Genomic DNA, 17273 nt, shown 5'->3' with positions numbered 1-17273 from the left:
CCCTGGAAACCACTGCACTCACATCTTTTAATCCGGTGCCACAGCCGCCTTAGCTAAGGTCAAGGCACCAAAGCAGCAACGGAGTCGTACAGCTTTACTGTCCTTCCCACCAGCCCCTCTGGGCCACATCCACAGCTCGACCTCAGTGTGTTCACTTAACCCTCCACGCTCGGCCGCCTCCCTCCTTCCAGTGGAGGCCTCTGTGGTCTCTGCTTCCTCCCCATCGTCTGGGAGAAGCCGAGGCCAATTTTACTACCTCTCCCCTGGGACTTCGTCTGGACCGAGTCAGTTTTATCCAATAACAAGGGAAAGCTGGCTTTTACACAATCGCTAGCCATCCCCGGCCTGGCCGCCGGTTGGCTTTGTGTAGCAAACAGGTTGTAACACCTCTCTCTGCCTCTGAGTCCCCGTCTACAGGTGGGCTTGCGGCAGCGTGAAGAGCTCACACCAGCGCCTGCCGCGCAGTGGTCTCCCCAGGAACGCGGTCCCTTCCCATCGCCGCCATGTCCACTAGCTTCCTGGGGAGCAGAGAGTCAGGGACCAGCTGCACCCTGCATGCCATGTGGTCAAGGCCAGCCGTTCTCAATGGAGAAATGACAGACCACACACACCCCCAGACCCATTTCCGCCTTCTCGCTAAAGGCGAATCTCTTAGGAATGAAATAACCCATCAGATCTCTCTGTCGTTAAACTTACACTCAAGTGCGATCGTATTTTTATAAGGAATTAACTTACGGGTCTAGAGCTCTCTGGAAGAAGGTGCTGTGGCTGTCTGATAACTCTCAGAACTAATGCTCTGTGTTTGAGGACATGGCTCACGGATTTGGGAGCACCGTCACTCTGCTGCCTGATGGCAGACGACCCCAGGATCACGTGTCCACAGACGCTGACCCTTTGCCAGTTTTCTGCCCTTGCCTGTCCCCCCGGCATGTTTGCATGCACATCTCGTTTGCTCTTGGTAACTTTAAAGGAAGAAGAGTTTGTGGGGGTTTCTGGTAGTGTCGGAAAACATAACTTTTGCTTTTCCGTGCTGTGGGGTAGGATTATAGCATCTCGTTTACTCTTGCCTTTGCTGTGGAGCGAGGTTGGAGGTGGCAGGGGCTCACAGGGTCCGCACACACTCCACAGGCCTGACGTTCACAGCAAGTCCCCGTTCTGAACCTTTGTGCTCGTTGTTGGCTTTTTAAGCAGATGCCACGAGCAAGCGTGCTCTTAGAGGGAGGAAAGAAGGTGCTAACAGCAGAGAATTATTTTCTAAAGCAGAACAGATCATTTGAAGGGCTGCGTGGTCCTTGAATCGGAAGGCACCTCTTTGGGCATCACCGGTGTCCCCGCCCAGATGTGAACTCTGTGATGGACAAGGTCGCTGTGCGTCAGTGACGACCAGTCCAGTCCGCGGGCGCCGGGGATGCAGCTGTGTCCTCGACCAAACTTCCGCTTTGTAAGCCTTCAGAGCCTCCCCTTACCCCGTGCCCGGCCGGAGTGCCCGAAGGTGACCTCAGCGTGAGGTTAAAACCCCCAGGGAGGCAGGCAGGTGGGACGGGGGCTCTAGGTGGGTTCGGGGGTGTTCGCTTTTATGTTAGGTGACAGGGATGAGCTCGGGGGTGTCTGTTGTATTGTCACACTTGATAATTTACGCTGCATATATTCTTGGGATCAAGAGACCATCTGGACCATTCTCTGAATGGATCAAGGATTGCATGGAATTGGGGTTTTGTTTTTTGGGTTTTTTTTTTTTAATCCCAAGCTATTTTGGAACAACTAAGAGCTGACTATTGAACTTTGGCCTGACCCCGAGGTCTGGAAACTCCATGCTCTATGAACTGTCCTTTTAGTAAGCTTGGTGTCTTTACCCTGAGGAGACAGCCCTGCTTCCTGGATTGGCCAGGAGGGCCAGGTGGCAGCGGTGGTGGTGACGATGATGTTAGAGGTAGCAAACACTGTGTAACACGAGCAGTGATGGCCAGTGCTTAGGCCACAGCTCACACACGCCAGGTCCCCTTCTCTATACTTTGCATGTATTAGCTCACTTAATCTTCACAGCAACCCTGTGACACAGACACTGTTATGGTTCCTGTTTTGCAGATGAACAAGCTGAGAAGTGGGGTAACTTGTCCCGAGTCACACAGCTAATCAGCATTAGAGCAAGGATTTGAAGCCAGCTGCCCACGCTCCTGGCCGCTAAGTTATCCTGCCCCGAGCGGTCAGCCACCATCTGCAGCTTCTGTCCCGCACGGTGAACCTGACCGTCACTGTGCATCCTCAGCTGGGCCTCAGGCAGTCCCTGGCTACGAGCCTGTGGGCATGGCTCACCTCCCTGAGAGAGCCTGGCGGCCACCCCTCCTGCCCACTGTCCTGCATCCTCACCTCCGCTTCCCCATCAGGCAGGTGCTTGGCAAAACCCCTGGCTCCCTTCCTAAGCGTTGGCTGTTCCGTCTACGCTGGGACACCTCCGAGGTAGACTCCCCGGTCTGGCGAGGGCTGTCCGGTCCAGAGCTCATGTGAGCTTCCCCCCATATGCCTGGACACTTAATTCAAAACTCACATGTCCCGGGCTCGCCTGGCCACCTACATCAGGCATCTCTGGGGCACCGTGGAGGTATTCCTCGATCTCCATCATCTTATTTGAATGGATTTTGTCCAGAAGGGATCTCTTAACATTATCAGGAAATTATATAAACTTTCAACCCCAGGCTGCTTTTTCTCAAGGCTGGGCTTGACATCCAATCCTTTCAAAATAGGCACCTCAAGCCCAAAGATGGTCATATAATTATATTCTGTATTTCTGTTAAAGTTCTAGAATGACAACAAACTGTCATTCTGAAAAGCGAATGCCAAGGCCTCACACAGTTCTTCACAGCATAAGCTCTCAGGCCAGCTTCTGAACGTCTGAACGTTCGGGGTTGTGTTCTCTGCCAGAAACTTCCATCAGCAACAACAAGGATGATAATCACTATTGGGTTCTTACCGTGTGCCTGGCACTGTTCCAAGCACTTACATGTAGGAACGTATATACTTCTCACAATTTCCCAGATGAGGAGACCAAGGCATGGGAAGGTTAAGTCTGTTGCCAGGGTTACACGGCCACAGAGCAGCAGAGCCAGAACCCAAACACAGGCGGCCTGGTCCCCGAGCCCACACTCCCAGCAGGTGGGCCCCCGAGCTGGTGGCTCCCAAGCCCGATTCAGGTGTCCGGGCAGGGGGGCTGTTCCCCGCTACGCTAAGAAATTGAAATGTGGACCCACTGTCTACTTGGGTGACCGTTGGAATGGATGACTGTTTTCAACTTAAATGATAGTATCTCAGTAGGAAGCTCATAGCTTTAATCCCATCAAGACTTTAACTCATCACCATTCAGAAGACATAGGCCGTAGATGGCTGTGTGTGTGCCGGCCGTCAGGACCCTCGCTCTGGGATGGAAAAGCCGGGGCCCGCACTCATTCTGCACCTGGCAGGACTCTTGGCAGCCTTGACGGTTCCTCGTTAGTTCACCTGGGATGCAGCCTCCGTGTTAGACGTTCCAGAGCTTTGTTCCGCCTTTTAAAAAGCGTCTGGTTCTCATTCCAGTGATCAGTTGGAGAGAACCTTTGGCCCTTCCATTCTCCGTGGGAGAACTTCATTTCTATGCTCAAAGTTTTCATCTCTTGTGATACTCAGGTTGCTGTTTTATTCTGCGTTGCGTTAAAACCTCCGTGAGCTTGGGGGAATTCTCAGGTGGCCAGGGCCCCTGGAGACCTCCTACCTCACTGAAGATTTTGAAATTGTGGGCAGAGGGATGAGGCCGAAACACCACGTCTGGGGCATCGTATGTGCTCACGTCGTGCAGTCTTTTTTTTTCCTCCGCCATTTTCCAAGCTGCCAACAGTATAAGGCATTTTATATACGTTATGTCATTCTCGCAACAATCCTGTACCCCTGGAAATACGCCCTGTTCACTTTTCTAGATGAAGAAACAGAGGCTCATGAACTTAAGTTTCCAGTACTTGGGGTTACACGATGGAGGTGGGCTTTGGAAGCAGGTCGGCTGAGCTCCAGATCCTGGGGTGCGCACTTGCTTCTGTCTGTCCCCTGCCAGCTGGATGAGGTTAGGCACTGTCTCACGGGGAAGAATCCTTGGAGGGCGTAAGTGGTGTACGAGAAACACACGGCCGGCTTCCCTGTGGCTTGTCGCCCTGAGGCAGCTCACTGCCCCTCAGACCATTAGAGTACGGTCCCACCTGTCACCTTCCTGGGCCAAGGCTTCCAGGCAAGGAAGGTGACAGCACTCAGCGTGTCCCCGGTCGTTCGGGCAACGCTCGTCTGTGGCTTCTGCCATTAGGGCTCTGCCCGGAGACCCAGTGTCTTTAGCACCCTTCCATCCCCCTCTATCCCTGCCCACTGCCAACGCTAGCACCTTCTTCTGAAATTCTTCCAAACCCCTCATTTAACAATCAAACTCAGCTGACCATGTATGCTAACGGGCTGGAGCAGTGGTCCGCCAGCTTTCCCACAGAATCACCCGGAGGCTTGGTAAACACAGGTCACCTGACCGCACCCCCTGCCCAAGTTCTGACTCAGCCGGTGATGCTGACATTGCTGGTCCAGGAGCTGCACTGTGAAAGTCGCTGGCCTAGAGATCCTGGTCCCAGGTGGATGTGTCCCCATGGCATCCGGCTCACCAGGGGCCCCGATGATGGGAGACTTCAGCCACGTTGGGGAAGAGGGTGAGGAAGACATCGGTGTGCGGGCTCCGGCCTCTGTCCCTTCATATCAGAGTGACGGGTGATTGACAGGCAGGGGCTTCAGCCCTCGCACTGTCACTAGCCTCCGCCAGCTGCACCTCTGAGCCTGCCTTCCTCTGCGGGAGAAGCAGCCTTTCCTCCTCGTTATTTTACGTTTGCATACGAGTGCTTCTTCATCTAGAATATACGTTGGGGTCACCTGGAGTCTTAGGAAATGCTTCAGAGTCTGAAATTCTGGAGTGGGGCCTGTGAGTCTGTGTGTCTCCTCGGTGCCCAGGTGCCGCCCCAGGTGCTGCTGGAAGGTGGGCCTGCCCTTGGTGTCAGGCTGCAGCGCCTGTGAGGCACCTCCTGCGTTACTGCCTGTGCACTGGTAGCTCTAGCCGCTGCTGCACAAGGGTTCACCTGGAGAGCGTCTAAAAGCTTGCCCCCGCCCCGACTAGAGATTCTGAGTGAGTTGTGAGCGTTGGAATTTTCAACCCCCTCCCACGCGATCCTAACGTACAGCCAGTTTAGAAACCACCAGCCTTTGCAGAGGAAAGAGGTGACTGCCAGGAGTTCAAGTGCTGCTGGACCATAGACTAGTCTGCCGGTTGCTTGGGTGGGGAGGCGGGCCATTCCCCCAGAGGGGGCTGCCAGTGACCCCTGGGGATCTCACTACGATGCAGATGCTGCTTCACAGGTTTGGGGTGTGACCCAGGTGTCACAGGTGCTGCTGGACCAGGCTGGTGCCGCGTCTCAAGGCTTGACCACAGGGGCCTCCCCAACACCCGTTACCCCTGGCAGGGGTGGCGGGGGGCAGCTCCTCTCGTGTTGAGGGTCCGAGGCTCTGGATCCAAACCTCCTCTCCTTTCAACGCCATCTTGACGTCTCTCGATCAGCTGGGTCCTGACGCAGGACGCCCGGCAACGAGGGTCTGTTCTAGTTTTGTAACATTGGATCTTTCTTCCTTCTCTCTTCACAGTACGAGATGCAAAAAATCTCATCCCTATGGATCCAAATGGGCTTTCAGATCCTTACGTGAAGCTGAAGCTTATTCCTGACCCCAAGAACGAAAGCAAACAAAAAACCAAAACCATCCGTTCCACACTGAACCCCCAGTGGAATGAGTCCTTTACGTTGTAAGTTGAATCCTCTCTTCCTGATGGCTTTCCTCCCTCACATTGTTAGCAGTGATGAGCTGGGCTTTAGAGTAAGTGAGTACCATAGAAGCTGCTGTTGCCACTGAAATGGGAAGATTATCCTTATGTCTCAGCAGGGAAGACTTCCTGGAGAAGGTGCCATTTAAAGTGGATGTGAAAGGAATGTGAGGATTTCAGAGGCAGAGATGGGAGGAGGGAAAGAAGGGAGGAGAGGGGGCGTAAGCAAGTCAGGGGCAAGAAAGCACTGAGCGCAGCTGAGCACAGCAAGAGGTCCTCTTCGTAGAGGAGAACACAGGAAGCATTTGTGCACAACCAGAAGGTAGCTCTGCCTAGGATATAGATCAGAGGCTGTCCAGCTTTGCTCTGTGAAGGGCTGGATGGTAAATAGTTTAGACCTTATGGGTCATACAGTCTCTGTTGCAGGTACACAGCTATGCTGGTCTAGGTTCAAAGCAGCCATAGACAATATGTGTCTCATCAAACGGCCATGACTGTATTCCAATAAAACTTTATTTACAAAAGCAAGCAGTGGGCCTGATTTGGCCCTTGGCTCATAGTTTGCTAACCCCTAGTCTAGAGCCTCGTTTGCCAAGGGGCTGGTACTTTGTTGATGATGGGGAACCCCAGGAAGAGAATTGAATACAAGATTTTTTTGAATCTCAGGCTCAGATCATGAGCATGTGACATCTCCCCCAAAATCATGATCAAGATAACCGTGTGTGTGTGTGTGTGTGTGTGTGTGTGTGTGTGTTCTTTCGTAGCAAATTAAAACCTTCAGATAAAGACCGACGACTGTCCGTAGAGATCTGGGACTGGGATCGAACAACCAGGAACGACTTCATGGGGTCCCTTTCCTTCGGAGTCTCGGAGCTGATGAAGATGCCGGCCAGTGGATGGTGAGGAAGCCCGAGCGTGTCTGTGTGAGCCAAGGGTTAATTGTCCGGAAATATTAGCACGACTAGAGATTCCGGAAACGGGCCGGTTTAAGTCCAGAGTGACTGTTGATCACCAAGTTACCTGGGTACCATCTCCCCGGGGGATGCATTTCAGAAACAGCTGGACTAGAGCCTTGGGGTGCGGGTGAGCCTGGGTGGTACCAGCGTGGGGCTCAGCCCCTCCTCCCCCCTGTCTCTGAAAGGTACAAGCTGCTGAACCAAGAGGAGGGTGAGTACTACAACGTGCCCATTCCAGAAGGCGACGAGGAAGGCAACGCGGAGCTGAGGCAGAAGTTCGAGGTGAGGAGACAGCGCGGCGGCTTGACCACCTTTCCGCGTAGAAAGCTCCGCTCCAGGAAGGGCCAGGTGTTTGTGATCCCGTGTCTGGAAGGCAGACCGTCATTTAAATGCTACTCTTGTGCTTTACGTAAAGCGTAAATGTTGCGCAGTCACCTTCCTTTGCAAGCTGTTGACATTCTGTGGCTTTGATCGTTTAGAGACAGGAGATTGGAAACAGCCCAGAAGGGAGTGTGGCTGGTTCCTGTTTAAGGAATCGGTTTGGCATCAGCGGGGAGACGGCCCGGGTCTAGCCTCCTTCAGGTGGGCAGGAAGTCACCTGGGCCTTAACCTGGGAGGCTGTTCAGGTGTCATTATCAGGCCAGAAGCTTAATTTTCACTGCAGATCACTGGGAAGGGCAGCTCCTTCTCATCCTCCCCCTGGGTGCGTGTCTGCCTCTGTCCCAGTTTTGTCACCTGCCACCCCGACTTCCCTCTCTCTCCTCCTGTCAATCCCTGCTTCTCACTACTTAGCAGACGTCTCGGCCTTTCATGAACGTTCTTTCCTCCAGGCATCCGCCTTATGTTCCAAGTCACAGCTTTTCATTTTTCCCTGTTTCTCTAATCACCTGTGCGCTGGCTGTTGGAGGGATTCATTCTAGCAGCCCACGGAGTCTCTGTACCTGGCCCGTCCCTTGGGAAGCTTTCCCTTCCTCGGGCTCATTAGGATGCCCTGAAGAAGCACACGCGTGCACACACGCGTCTGCACAGAGACTTGCCATTGGCGCTAACGGGACGATGCTCTCATGCGCCATTGGCGCTAACGGGACGATGCTCTCGTGCGCCATTGGCACTAACGGGACGATGCTCTCATGCACCTCCTCTTCTTGCCGTGACTTTCTTCTTCCAAGTAAAATCCTGTCCCAGAGACGCATACAGGTCATATCCAGAGAGACTGGGTTCCGAAGGACGGAAAACACAAAAATGTTCAAAGTGCTTTGCCACCGATACCTGGTTAAAGAGGCTGTTGATGGCAAACACTTAAGGGCAGGGGCTGCGAGCCTGGGTGCCCTTGGGAGCGTAAAGGGGTGAAATCGGTCCCCGAGAATATAAGTAAACGGCGGTGACAGCGGGCCTCTGGGCGGGTGGGACAGCGGGATGCGGTGCGCACGCAGGCGGCACCCCCACGCCGGGCCCCAGCCGACGGCGGCCAAGCTCGAAGCGGGTCCCGTGCTGCCGGATCTTCCAGTGCTTCCGGGGAAGCCGCAAGGCCAGGTTTTCACGCGGCGCATGTTCTGATTCAGTTTACCATCAGCAGCCAATTAAAGGTTGAACTTCGTGCGAGTCAAACATGTATCTGTTGCCTTAGACGCAAGGAGGATCCAACCAGCGAGAACCAGCTTGTAATCTGTGCCCTCAAGAAACAGAGATGAAGTTCTCTGCGAAGAGGCTTACATAGCTGGAAGCATGGGGTGCAGGTGCAGGCGTACATAGCTAGAAGCATGGGGTGCAGGTGCAGGCTTACATAGCTAGAAGCATGGGGTGCAGGCTTACATAGCTGGAAGCATGGGGTGCAGGTGCAGGCTTACATAGCTGGAAGCATGGGGTGCAGGCTTACATAGCTGGAAGCATGGGGTGCAGGTGCGGGCTTACGTAGTTGGAAGCATGGGGTGCAGGTGCAGGCTTACATAGCTAGAAGCATGGGGTGCAGGTGCAGGCTTACATAGCTGGAAACATGGGGTGCAGGTGCAGGCTTACATAGCTAGAAGCATGGGGTGCAGGTGCGGGCTTACATAGCTGGAAGCATGGGGTGCAGGTGCGGGCTTACATAGCTGGAAGCATTCAAGTGCAAGGCTGCCTGCTAGGGTCTGGGGGCGCTTCAGGTGCCTCTGCGAGGCGTGGCTCTTGTCTGATTGCTTCTTCCTTCCAGTCACCATCCCCCCGCTCCCCCCCACAGGAGCACAGGTGCCTGGAACGCTGCCACGAGGGCTGCTTCCCTGACCCCATGCCCCCCGCCCCCTGAGAAGGGAACCCTTCTAGAAGAGTGTCGGGACGGAAGGGTACCCAGGGGCTAAGGAGACCCTGCCTGCGTCCCGCGTGGGGTGCAGGTGCAGGTCACCGGCCGTGGGGCTCAGGGCCACGGGAGGTGCGGGGCGCACCTTGGGGAGGAGGGTGCTCAGGCCTCGCGGTGGCGTCGCTCGTGGTAACGTCTGAGGCTTCTCTTTGCTGGTGGAAAAACACTGACGCACGTCTCAGGCTTCATTTCCGTGGCTTCCTGGTGAGTGACCTTCCAGTTTTTCTGGGCAGTGAGTTGAGCTTTTTACAAAGGTCAGCGTTCCAAACTCAAAACAAAAACAAAACATCCCGGGCCAGAGGGCTTGAGGCTGGAGGGCAGCGTTTCTCTCCAGGGGCGGGTTAGGGGCCGCGTGCGTTGAGCCTGGCGCTGTTCAACGCCTCGGCTCTGGGGGTGTGAACGTCACGGACCCGGCGGTGGCGTCGCGGGCTTTGCTGAAGGGCCTCCCCCGTCCAGCTCTGTGAGCGCTGTGCCCGGGGCGCCTGGTGGACCACGCACCAGCCTTTCCTCTCAGCGCCCCCCGGCTGTGTCCCCAGGCTTTGCCAGTCACCGCGGCTCACTTAGAGCATTTGTAAAGCGCTCTGCAAGAGGCTGCGTGGGAAGCCGCTACAACAGCATCACCGAGATGCTGAGAGTCTGGGGACCCCTCTCGTGCGGCCGTTCAGACTGGGCAGATCGGATTCTAGGCAGGGCCTCGATCGTCCAGTGGTGGGGTCTGGAAATGGGGAAGTTGCGGGGTTTCCCCAGCACCAGCCTGCTGTGAGCCAGGCTGTGAAGGCCAGGTCCACGTGGCAGCAGCCCTGGGGGGCAGCCAGCCTGACCGAACGGGCCCCAGTGGCATCAGGCTGTGAGTTAGGACGCTGCCTCTGGACGCCCCTGTTTCGTCGCTCTCAGCCCCCAGCCGCAGCGTGACCGCCTCCCAGCATCTACAGAATCCCCTGTGTTCCCTTCCCTCCATGTGATACATGCCGTGGACTTGCTTTCCATACCAGTGCTCCCGCCCCACGCCCACTCTTTTACAGATACGTTCCCAGTTTGATTCAGCTGAGGGCAATTTTCTTTAAAATTTCAAGTTCCATGGTGAATCAGGATCGGCTGAAACACAACACGACAGTTAGTCTTGTTAGGAACAAGCCTTCCTCAGTGGGATTGTAGAACCTCTAGTCTATAGGGTTGTTCTTTCCGTGTCCAGCTCTGTTTTCTAGGAAGAGTTAACGCAACTCTGGTTTTCGAATCCTTCCCCGGAAATTAAAAGTCATCGTCGTATGAAAGAAAATTCAAACCAAATGAGCGCTTACACCCGGCCCCGCACGGGCATTTATCTGCTCGTAACACGGGAAAGACTTCAACTTTATTGTTGGTTCTAGAATCTTGGCAAACAGAATGATCAGTGAGTGAAGCTCTTAGGAGCCCAGGAGAATCCCAGGAAGGTTGGAAATGACCTTACTCTGTAATGCGCTGTCCCACTGGAGTTCGTCTGCCTAAAAGTCGAAGCCACAACCTCGACTGTGATGTTCATGGGCAGCGCGTCCGCGGGCCTTTAACCTGTGCCGTGTTTGTCTTCAAATAAAGTACATGTGGACCCCGATTCACAAACATAAATTATATATTTGTTCACTAATAAGGTTTCCAGCAATGAATAAAGCAAACCGTCCCCCCATCTGTGGCGGTTAGGTTCTGTACCTGTGAGCCTTGCTTCAGATCTTTTTGGGAACGATGCAGGAAGCGTATTGGGAAATAAACATAACCCCCTGTGCTGGTCAGTGAGCCCCGGGGCCTCCCGTCGCTGTTGAGGACATCCAGGTCTCCTGTTCCTTCCTCCCGCTCCCCGTGGTGAGGCGTGTGGTCAGAGGCCAGGAAGAGGGGCTGCTTCCCCTCAGAGGTGGCCAGCGATGGGTTAGCCGTGCCCAGCAGACTTTCCTTCAGGGGTCCCTGATAAATGCTTCCGGCTTCGCACGGCACGGGGTCTCTGGCACAGCTGCCCACCTCTGCCTTCGGAGCATGAAAATAGCCCCAGACGAGATGTCAGCAGACGGATTTGGTTGCGTTCCAACAGCACGTGACTTACAAGAACAGGCGCCGGGCCAGCTGCGGCCCGTGGGTTACCAGACCCTGGCTCAGCCCGTGGACCCGAGCATCAGGCCTGGTTCCGCCACCTGTTAGCCATGTGACCTTCCTGTGTGTGTCCTTCACTGTATGGGAATAGTAGCTGTATTTACTTCACAGAACTGTTGCGAAGATGAGTGAGGAGAAAGTTCCAAGAGCGCACTTGTGCGGGTGTTAGCTCCTAGCATCCCGCTCTGTATGCTCCGTTGCAAAAGCTGGGCTACTGAGGGCACTCTTCTTTTAACTTTAGGAGCTTCCCTTTAAAAAATGAGTTTTCACGTTGCAATCGTGCTGTAAATAATGGGCACGTTCGAAGTTCTGTAGACCCGCCGTGTGATGAAATAGAGCCTAACGGTAAGAACTTTGTCGCCGTTTAACAACATTGTTTTTATGGAGAGATCTGTCCCATTTACATTGACACGGATTTCTGGAACATAATGTGTGTAAATTGGGAACTTCGTGTAGCTGGCAATGGATCAGATAATCCCTGGACAAAACAGGGTTTCAGCAGTTTTCAGGGGAGGAGAATTCCGACGCTGAGGAGTCAGTCTGCATGGGCGCTTCTGCAGGGGCTTGGTTAGGGTCCCGGCCAGCAGCTCTGCGCCTGCCATGTTGCTGTTTAGATCTCTTGCCAAATCCGGGGTCTGGACCTTTTGCATCTTGAGCTATGCCTGGGGACTTCTACCCGACATTCAACTTACCCGTTGGAAGAAAGGGTATCTTCTGACCACACCTGTTCCTCGTTGAAAACGTTTTCAGAGGACTTACTGGCATTTGTCCATTTCCCTGGTTATTAGTGAGCTGGAGCATTTTTGCCTTGTGTCTGTCAGTCGGCTGACTCTTCCCCGGAGCCATCTGGGCCATGTCTACCTGCAGAGTTGGGTTTGTCCCAGAATCAAGAAAATGGGAGGAGGAAAAGGGAGGCGAGGAAGAGGACCCCTTCCCTCCCTAGGGTCTGATGCAGAGCCTTCTCCTAAGACCCGGCCCCTCATCCCTGGGCACGGCCTTCTAACCAAGACCAGCCCTGCTACCCGGGGAGAAACTGAGCCAGAAGAGACGAGAACCTTCATCAGGTTTTAATCCAGTATCACTGCCACTACCTCTAACTTGTATTCTGATGACTCTCAGGTACAGATGGGCTTTAAAGGAACTCATTTCTACCTGTGGGGTTGCTTGTCTCCCACACACGTCGTTACGGTTACAGGAGAGTCCGAGGTTTAAAAAACAAAGTCAAGCAGCTTTCCTCAAAGGAGGCCTCACCCTTCTGCCTGACTGTCGTGGATTCGTCACTTTCATCATTTGTTTTAGATAATTTAAAAAACAACATGATAAGGAGCTAAAAGCACCTTCGTCTCTTTCTCTTCTTGCTACCCGCCTTGCTCCACTCCAGCGTAAGTGAAAATCTAATATTAGAAAGAAAGTTAAGAAGCAAAACACGCATCTATAGCGGAATTAAGACAGCTCAGAGGCCACGCGCTTCGGGCTTTGTCTGCGTCGGAATTTTTCTGTTGTCAGAAAATAATGGAAAGTAGTGCCCAGGGGGAAGGCCGGCAGACGATACTTCATAAATAACTCCGTGGAGTATAAGCGTTCAGGAAAACAAGATGAATTTATTTAAATTGCAGTGTGTGAGCTCCCTGTAGGGAAATAGTTTTAAAGTTCTATAGACAAGAGAGAAATTGATGACCATGTGTGAGACACGGCAGTTGCTCGTGTGGGGTGTGGTCTTGACCACCGTCTCTCCTCCTGTCCCTTCAGGAGCAGGAGATAATGGCTAAGCTCCAGGCGTTTTCTGTGTTGAGCACGGATACCATGTTCCTTTGAGAAGTGGTAGTGCCTCGTGTGGTTAAGAGCCCAGCCCTGGGGCTTCCCTGGTGGCACAGTGGTTGAGAGTCCGCCTGCCGATGCAGGGGACACGGGTTCGTGCCCCGGTCCGGGAAGATCCCACATGCCGTGGAGCGGCTGGGCCCGTGAGCCATGGCCGCTGAGCCTGCGCGTCCGGAGCCTGTGCTCCACGACGGGAGAGGCCACAGCAGTGAGAGGCCCGCATACCGCAAAAAAAAAAAAAAGACTCTGAGCCCATTATTGGGTGCAGATAAGTCTAATTTTTTTGCATGGCCAAGTAACTATATTAGAGACAGGGATATAAGAAAGCTGGGGTGATATTTGAGTTATCTAGTAATTTAATAATACACATTTCTAGTAATAATCTCAAAAGTCACAGTGAAATCTATTGAGATTTTCTGGTTAGTTGGAAAGTTGTGAGCGGAGGTCAGACATCCAGGGAAGTGAAGGGGCAGGGCACCTCTGGCCTGTCTTCTGAACACACGGTTGTCTTACGTCTCGTGTTGTAGTAAACACGTGACCTGAAGACTGGGATCCCGGAGCTATGTTGATTTTAACAGGTATTTTGCAAATAGGTGACACTAGCTTCTTGTGGCTGAAATATTTTATTTGGAAGACTTGTTTGAATAGATTCTACAGAGTGTCCACTGGTCAGAATCTAAAGCTGGATTAGCAGTGGCTTCTGTCAGTAACGTATGATGTTGTGTCTTCACAGCTTTTTGTATTTGTGACCATTTGGTCTAAACCCAAAAGAAGCCAAGATAAAATTGATCCCCGTGGCGCATGAGAATGAGCTGCTTTGCAGGATCTGTGGTAGAGCTCCACAAACTACTAGCCAGGATCACCCTGGAAACTCTGCAGATGCCTGAAGATCACATATGTATCTGTTCTTATTTATTCTGGGGAAACGTTTTGAGATTATCCTTGTTACTGATTAACAAAACGTGATCCGATTATGCTTAGAGTTAAGGTATTTTAAATCACCGCCCATGAGACTCAATTGCTAGGTTATATGTGGAAAGAGCAGGCAAGCATTCTTCTGTTTACTGGCGTTGAAATCGGAGTTTCCAAAAGCCTCCATTGTCTTTGAAGACTTCAGCTAATTCAGGATATCTTCGATGGGAAAAAAATAGTTCATTGGAGACCCTCAGATAAATTGTAGCTGTTTGTTGATTTGACCTGGCCTGCCACTGTTACTATGGAAACCTGAGTACTTTCAGATGACCTTTTGGACACAGAACAGAAAATCTAAGTGCCCTGATACGGATTCTGCTTTTTTCCCCCCTAAATGGCTTACATAATTACTTTCTGAACTGTGTGATGTTAAGAGGGGAAAAAAATCTATAAAATGTACATCAGTTAAAAGAGATTTTATTTTAATCTTTGTGCTTCGGCTCTGTCTTAGGAGCAAAATCTTAAACTAAAATGGGACAAGGCTTGGTGTTGGAAACCATTTTCACCCTCCATTATTAGATCATTGTAATGGGGTTAGCCCTGCCCCTCAGCAGAGCAAACTCCAGGGAAGCCTCTGAAAGCAACTGCTCAGAACTTTTTATTAGTCTGTGAGGGAGGCTGAATGCATTCATATCACAGCAGGGCAACATGTTTTCAGTATAATTTATCTTATGGAAGTGATTTTCTTGGGAAACCAGAAGAAGACAGTACACCCCGGTCGTCTGTTCCATCCTCGTGAATTCCTGAAATGACAGAAAAGCTTTGTGTTTGTAGCCGTGGAGGTAGCCTTGTGGCTGGGTGTTGCTGGTTGAAGAAACAGGGCAAACCTAGTACTAGCAGCAGTTATCACGTGTCCCCAGGCCCTGGTCCCCACAGGGGATTCGCGGGTGCCAGCATGCTTCCCCCAGGAGGGAAGAGAGAGCCAGTGTCCATCGACGTGACGTAGACGTGATGCACGTGTTTATCACCTGAGGAGTGCAAGGCCCCTAGAAGAGAAAAGCTGGAATAAGGATAACAGCACACTCGATGGTGTTTGCTGTCTTTCGCAAGGAACGTAGCCTACAGAGAATTAGGACTGTGGATCCCTAGAGGGGGGGGTGACACCTTCATGCTCTTGACCCTTGACCCTGGCAGCTCCACGTCTGCTCCGTGTAACAGCAGCATCTGGGGGCTTTGACATTAAACACGTAAACACGCGGGACTAGGCGGCTTCTGGGGGTGAAGAGCACGGTTCTGGGTCTGGCCGTCCGGGTTCGAAACTGCAGAATCTCAGACCCCGTCCTGGACTCATACTGGGTCAGAATCTGCATTCTAACCACGTCCCCAGGTGATTCGTGTGCCCGTCACAGCTTGAGACATGCCGGTGGAGAAGACGTGACCTGTTGAGCAACAAGTAAACAAGTTCAGATTCCAGGGTGTTTGTAGTGAGGGCAGACTCCATCATCCCCGTATCCATGGCAGGTGGCGCGGGGTCACAGCCAGCCACGTGTCCACTTCTTGTTTTTAGTATCTCATTTTATTTTTCAATTTTATGGAAGTATAGTTGATTTTCAATGTGTTAGTTCCTGCTGTACAGCAAAGGGATTCAGTTATAAATGTATATATGTAAGTATATGCATGACCTTTCTGTTTATCCCACCTGTCCACTTTTAAATGGTTGGGGAAAAAAATCCAAGAAGAGTAATATTGTGATACTTGAAAACTAGGTGAAATCCAAATTTCAGGGTCCCTAGAGTGTTAGCGACACAGCCGCGTCCGTTCATTCCCTTGCTGGCTGTAGCTGCTCTCAGGCTACAACAGCAGAGCTGAGTCATGTGACGGAGACTAAGACCCATGAAACCTAATAAAATACATGTTGTCTGGCCCTTTCCAGAAAAAGTTTACTGGCCCCTGGAAAGATGGAATAATGGAATATCAGAGCTGGGAGGGGTGTTAAAATCATCCTCGTCAATGGGAAAACCAAAGCACAGAGGAATTTAGTTGAGCTCGTGAGTAGCAGGACCAGCTCCCATCTGGCATAAGGCTTCTCTCCCCTGTCCTGGTCCTGTCCCCCCCGCACCCATGACACCCTCCCCGAGGTGTACGCCACGTTCTTTCACACATCTCAGAACCTGCTGTGTTCCCTTGGAAAGACCCTCCCTCCTCTGCTTCCCTGTCTCAGGCTCATCGGATCCTATCCCAGCCTTTACATAATCCTCCAGCCTTTTAAACTGGCCCGACGTTTCCTTGTGCAAACTGAAGGCCGCTGCCTTGCTGGACACACCTGTGAGATGTGTCGCCTTCATGAGTCCAGAGTAAGAACCTTGGGTCCTGCTCTGAATGCTTTGAAATCTGAACGTCAGGCCCGCGAGGAATCCACCTTTTCCTGGCTTTTGTCGACATCGCAGGGAGGCCGTCTGAGCTCAGGTGTGTGTCTGGGAAGAGGAGGGAAGCCCTTGTCCGGGGCCGAGGCCGCTCTGCAGCCCACAGTCTCCCTCCGCTTACACCCCAAGTCCCTCAAGCACTGGGGCAAACCCACACGTGCGATGAATATGGTCACCCTTGGAGATGGACCAGCTCCTTTCCCACCCTGCTGGTGGGCTCCAGAAATGGGTAATTCTGGGGATTTCCAGCTGCTGAATCCTGCCTCTGCTCGGGGCTGGAGAGCTAAGACATGCACCTTGTTGCTAAGGACGTTGATGAGTAGTAACGGGATGTGAAAGCTTCTACCGTGTCTCCACCCTGTGGGTAACGGTCCTGACCCTCTCTCCTCAGCCCACACCCGGCAGCTAACCTAGAGGAGCAGGTGCTGACTCAGGCCACAGGTCGGTTCTCTGTCCAGCTCTCGAGATGCTGGTGCAGCCTCACCGCTGCAAAGGTGGTGACTGGCCTGGTGTCACGTGGCAGGAACGAGGCCTGGGGACACGGAGGCTTCAGCGGGCTCACCGTGGCCGGGGTGCTCTCGGGAGTTTTGTTCTGGTTTTGCTGATGGTTCTGTTTCCATGGATGCGGGTCGCCTTTGCCTTTCAAGACCTTGGCCTTGGGTGTTCCTCTTCCCTGGCGTGAAACCGACAGACAGGTGGGGTCCCAGAGCGTCCTCGCTCAGGAGCTGAGTGGATTCAGCACTGCTGTGTCTTCAGCGCGTCGTTGAAAACCAGGTGGTTGACATTTAGGCTAATTGCAGCCGACAGTGACTTTGTCCACTTTGAGCAGGGGCTTTGCTTCCTCCCCGCCCACCCTGACA

At 52.8% G+C, this 17273-nt stretch overlaps 1 protein-coding gene across 4 annotated transcripts in view; it reads left to right on the top strand.

The window, feature by feature from the left end:
* The window catches only part of PRKCA (protein kinase C alpha), a 363240-nt gene that overhangs the window by 281511 nt on the left and 64456 nt on the right, over positions 1-17273 (top strand). For all 4 annotated transcript variants that reach the window (XM_027080426.1, XM_027080427.1, XM_027080425.1 and 1 more), the window contains 3 exons: positions 5683-5839; positions 6622-6756; positions 6999-7095. In XM_027080426.1, coding sequence (XP_026936227.1) covers positions 5683-5839; positions 6622-6756; positions 6999-7095 — 389 coding nt within the window. The remainder of the gene's footprint in view (positions 1-5682; positions 5840-6621; positions 6757-6998; positions 7096-17273) is intronic.

Source organism: Aethalodelphis obliquidens, unplaced genomic scaffold (assembly GCF_003676395.1).
Source record: "Aethalodelphis obliquidens isolate GAN/ISIS:26980383/991018 unplaced genomic scaffold, ASM367639v1 scaffold44, whole genome shotgun sequence".
NCBI classification, from domain to species: Eukaryota; Metazoa; Chordata; class Mammalia; order Artiodactyla; family Delphinidae; genus Aethalodelphis; species Aethalodelphis obliquidens.
The sequence above is the reverse complement of the archived record's forward strand: the minus strand, read 5'-3'. Positions and strand labels throughout refer to the sequence as shown.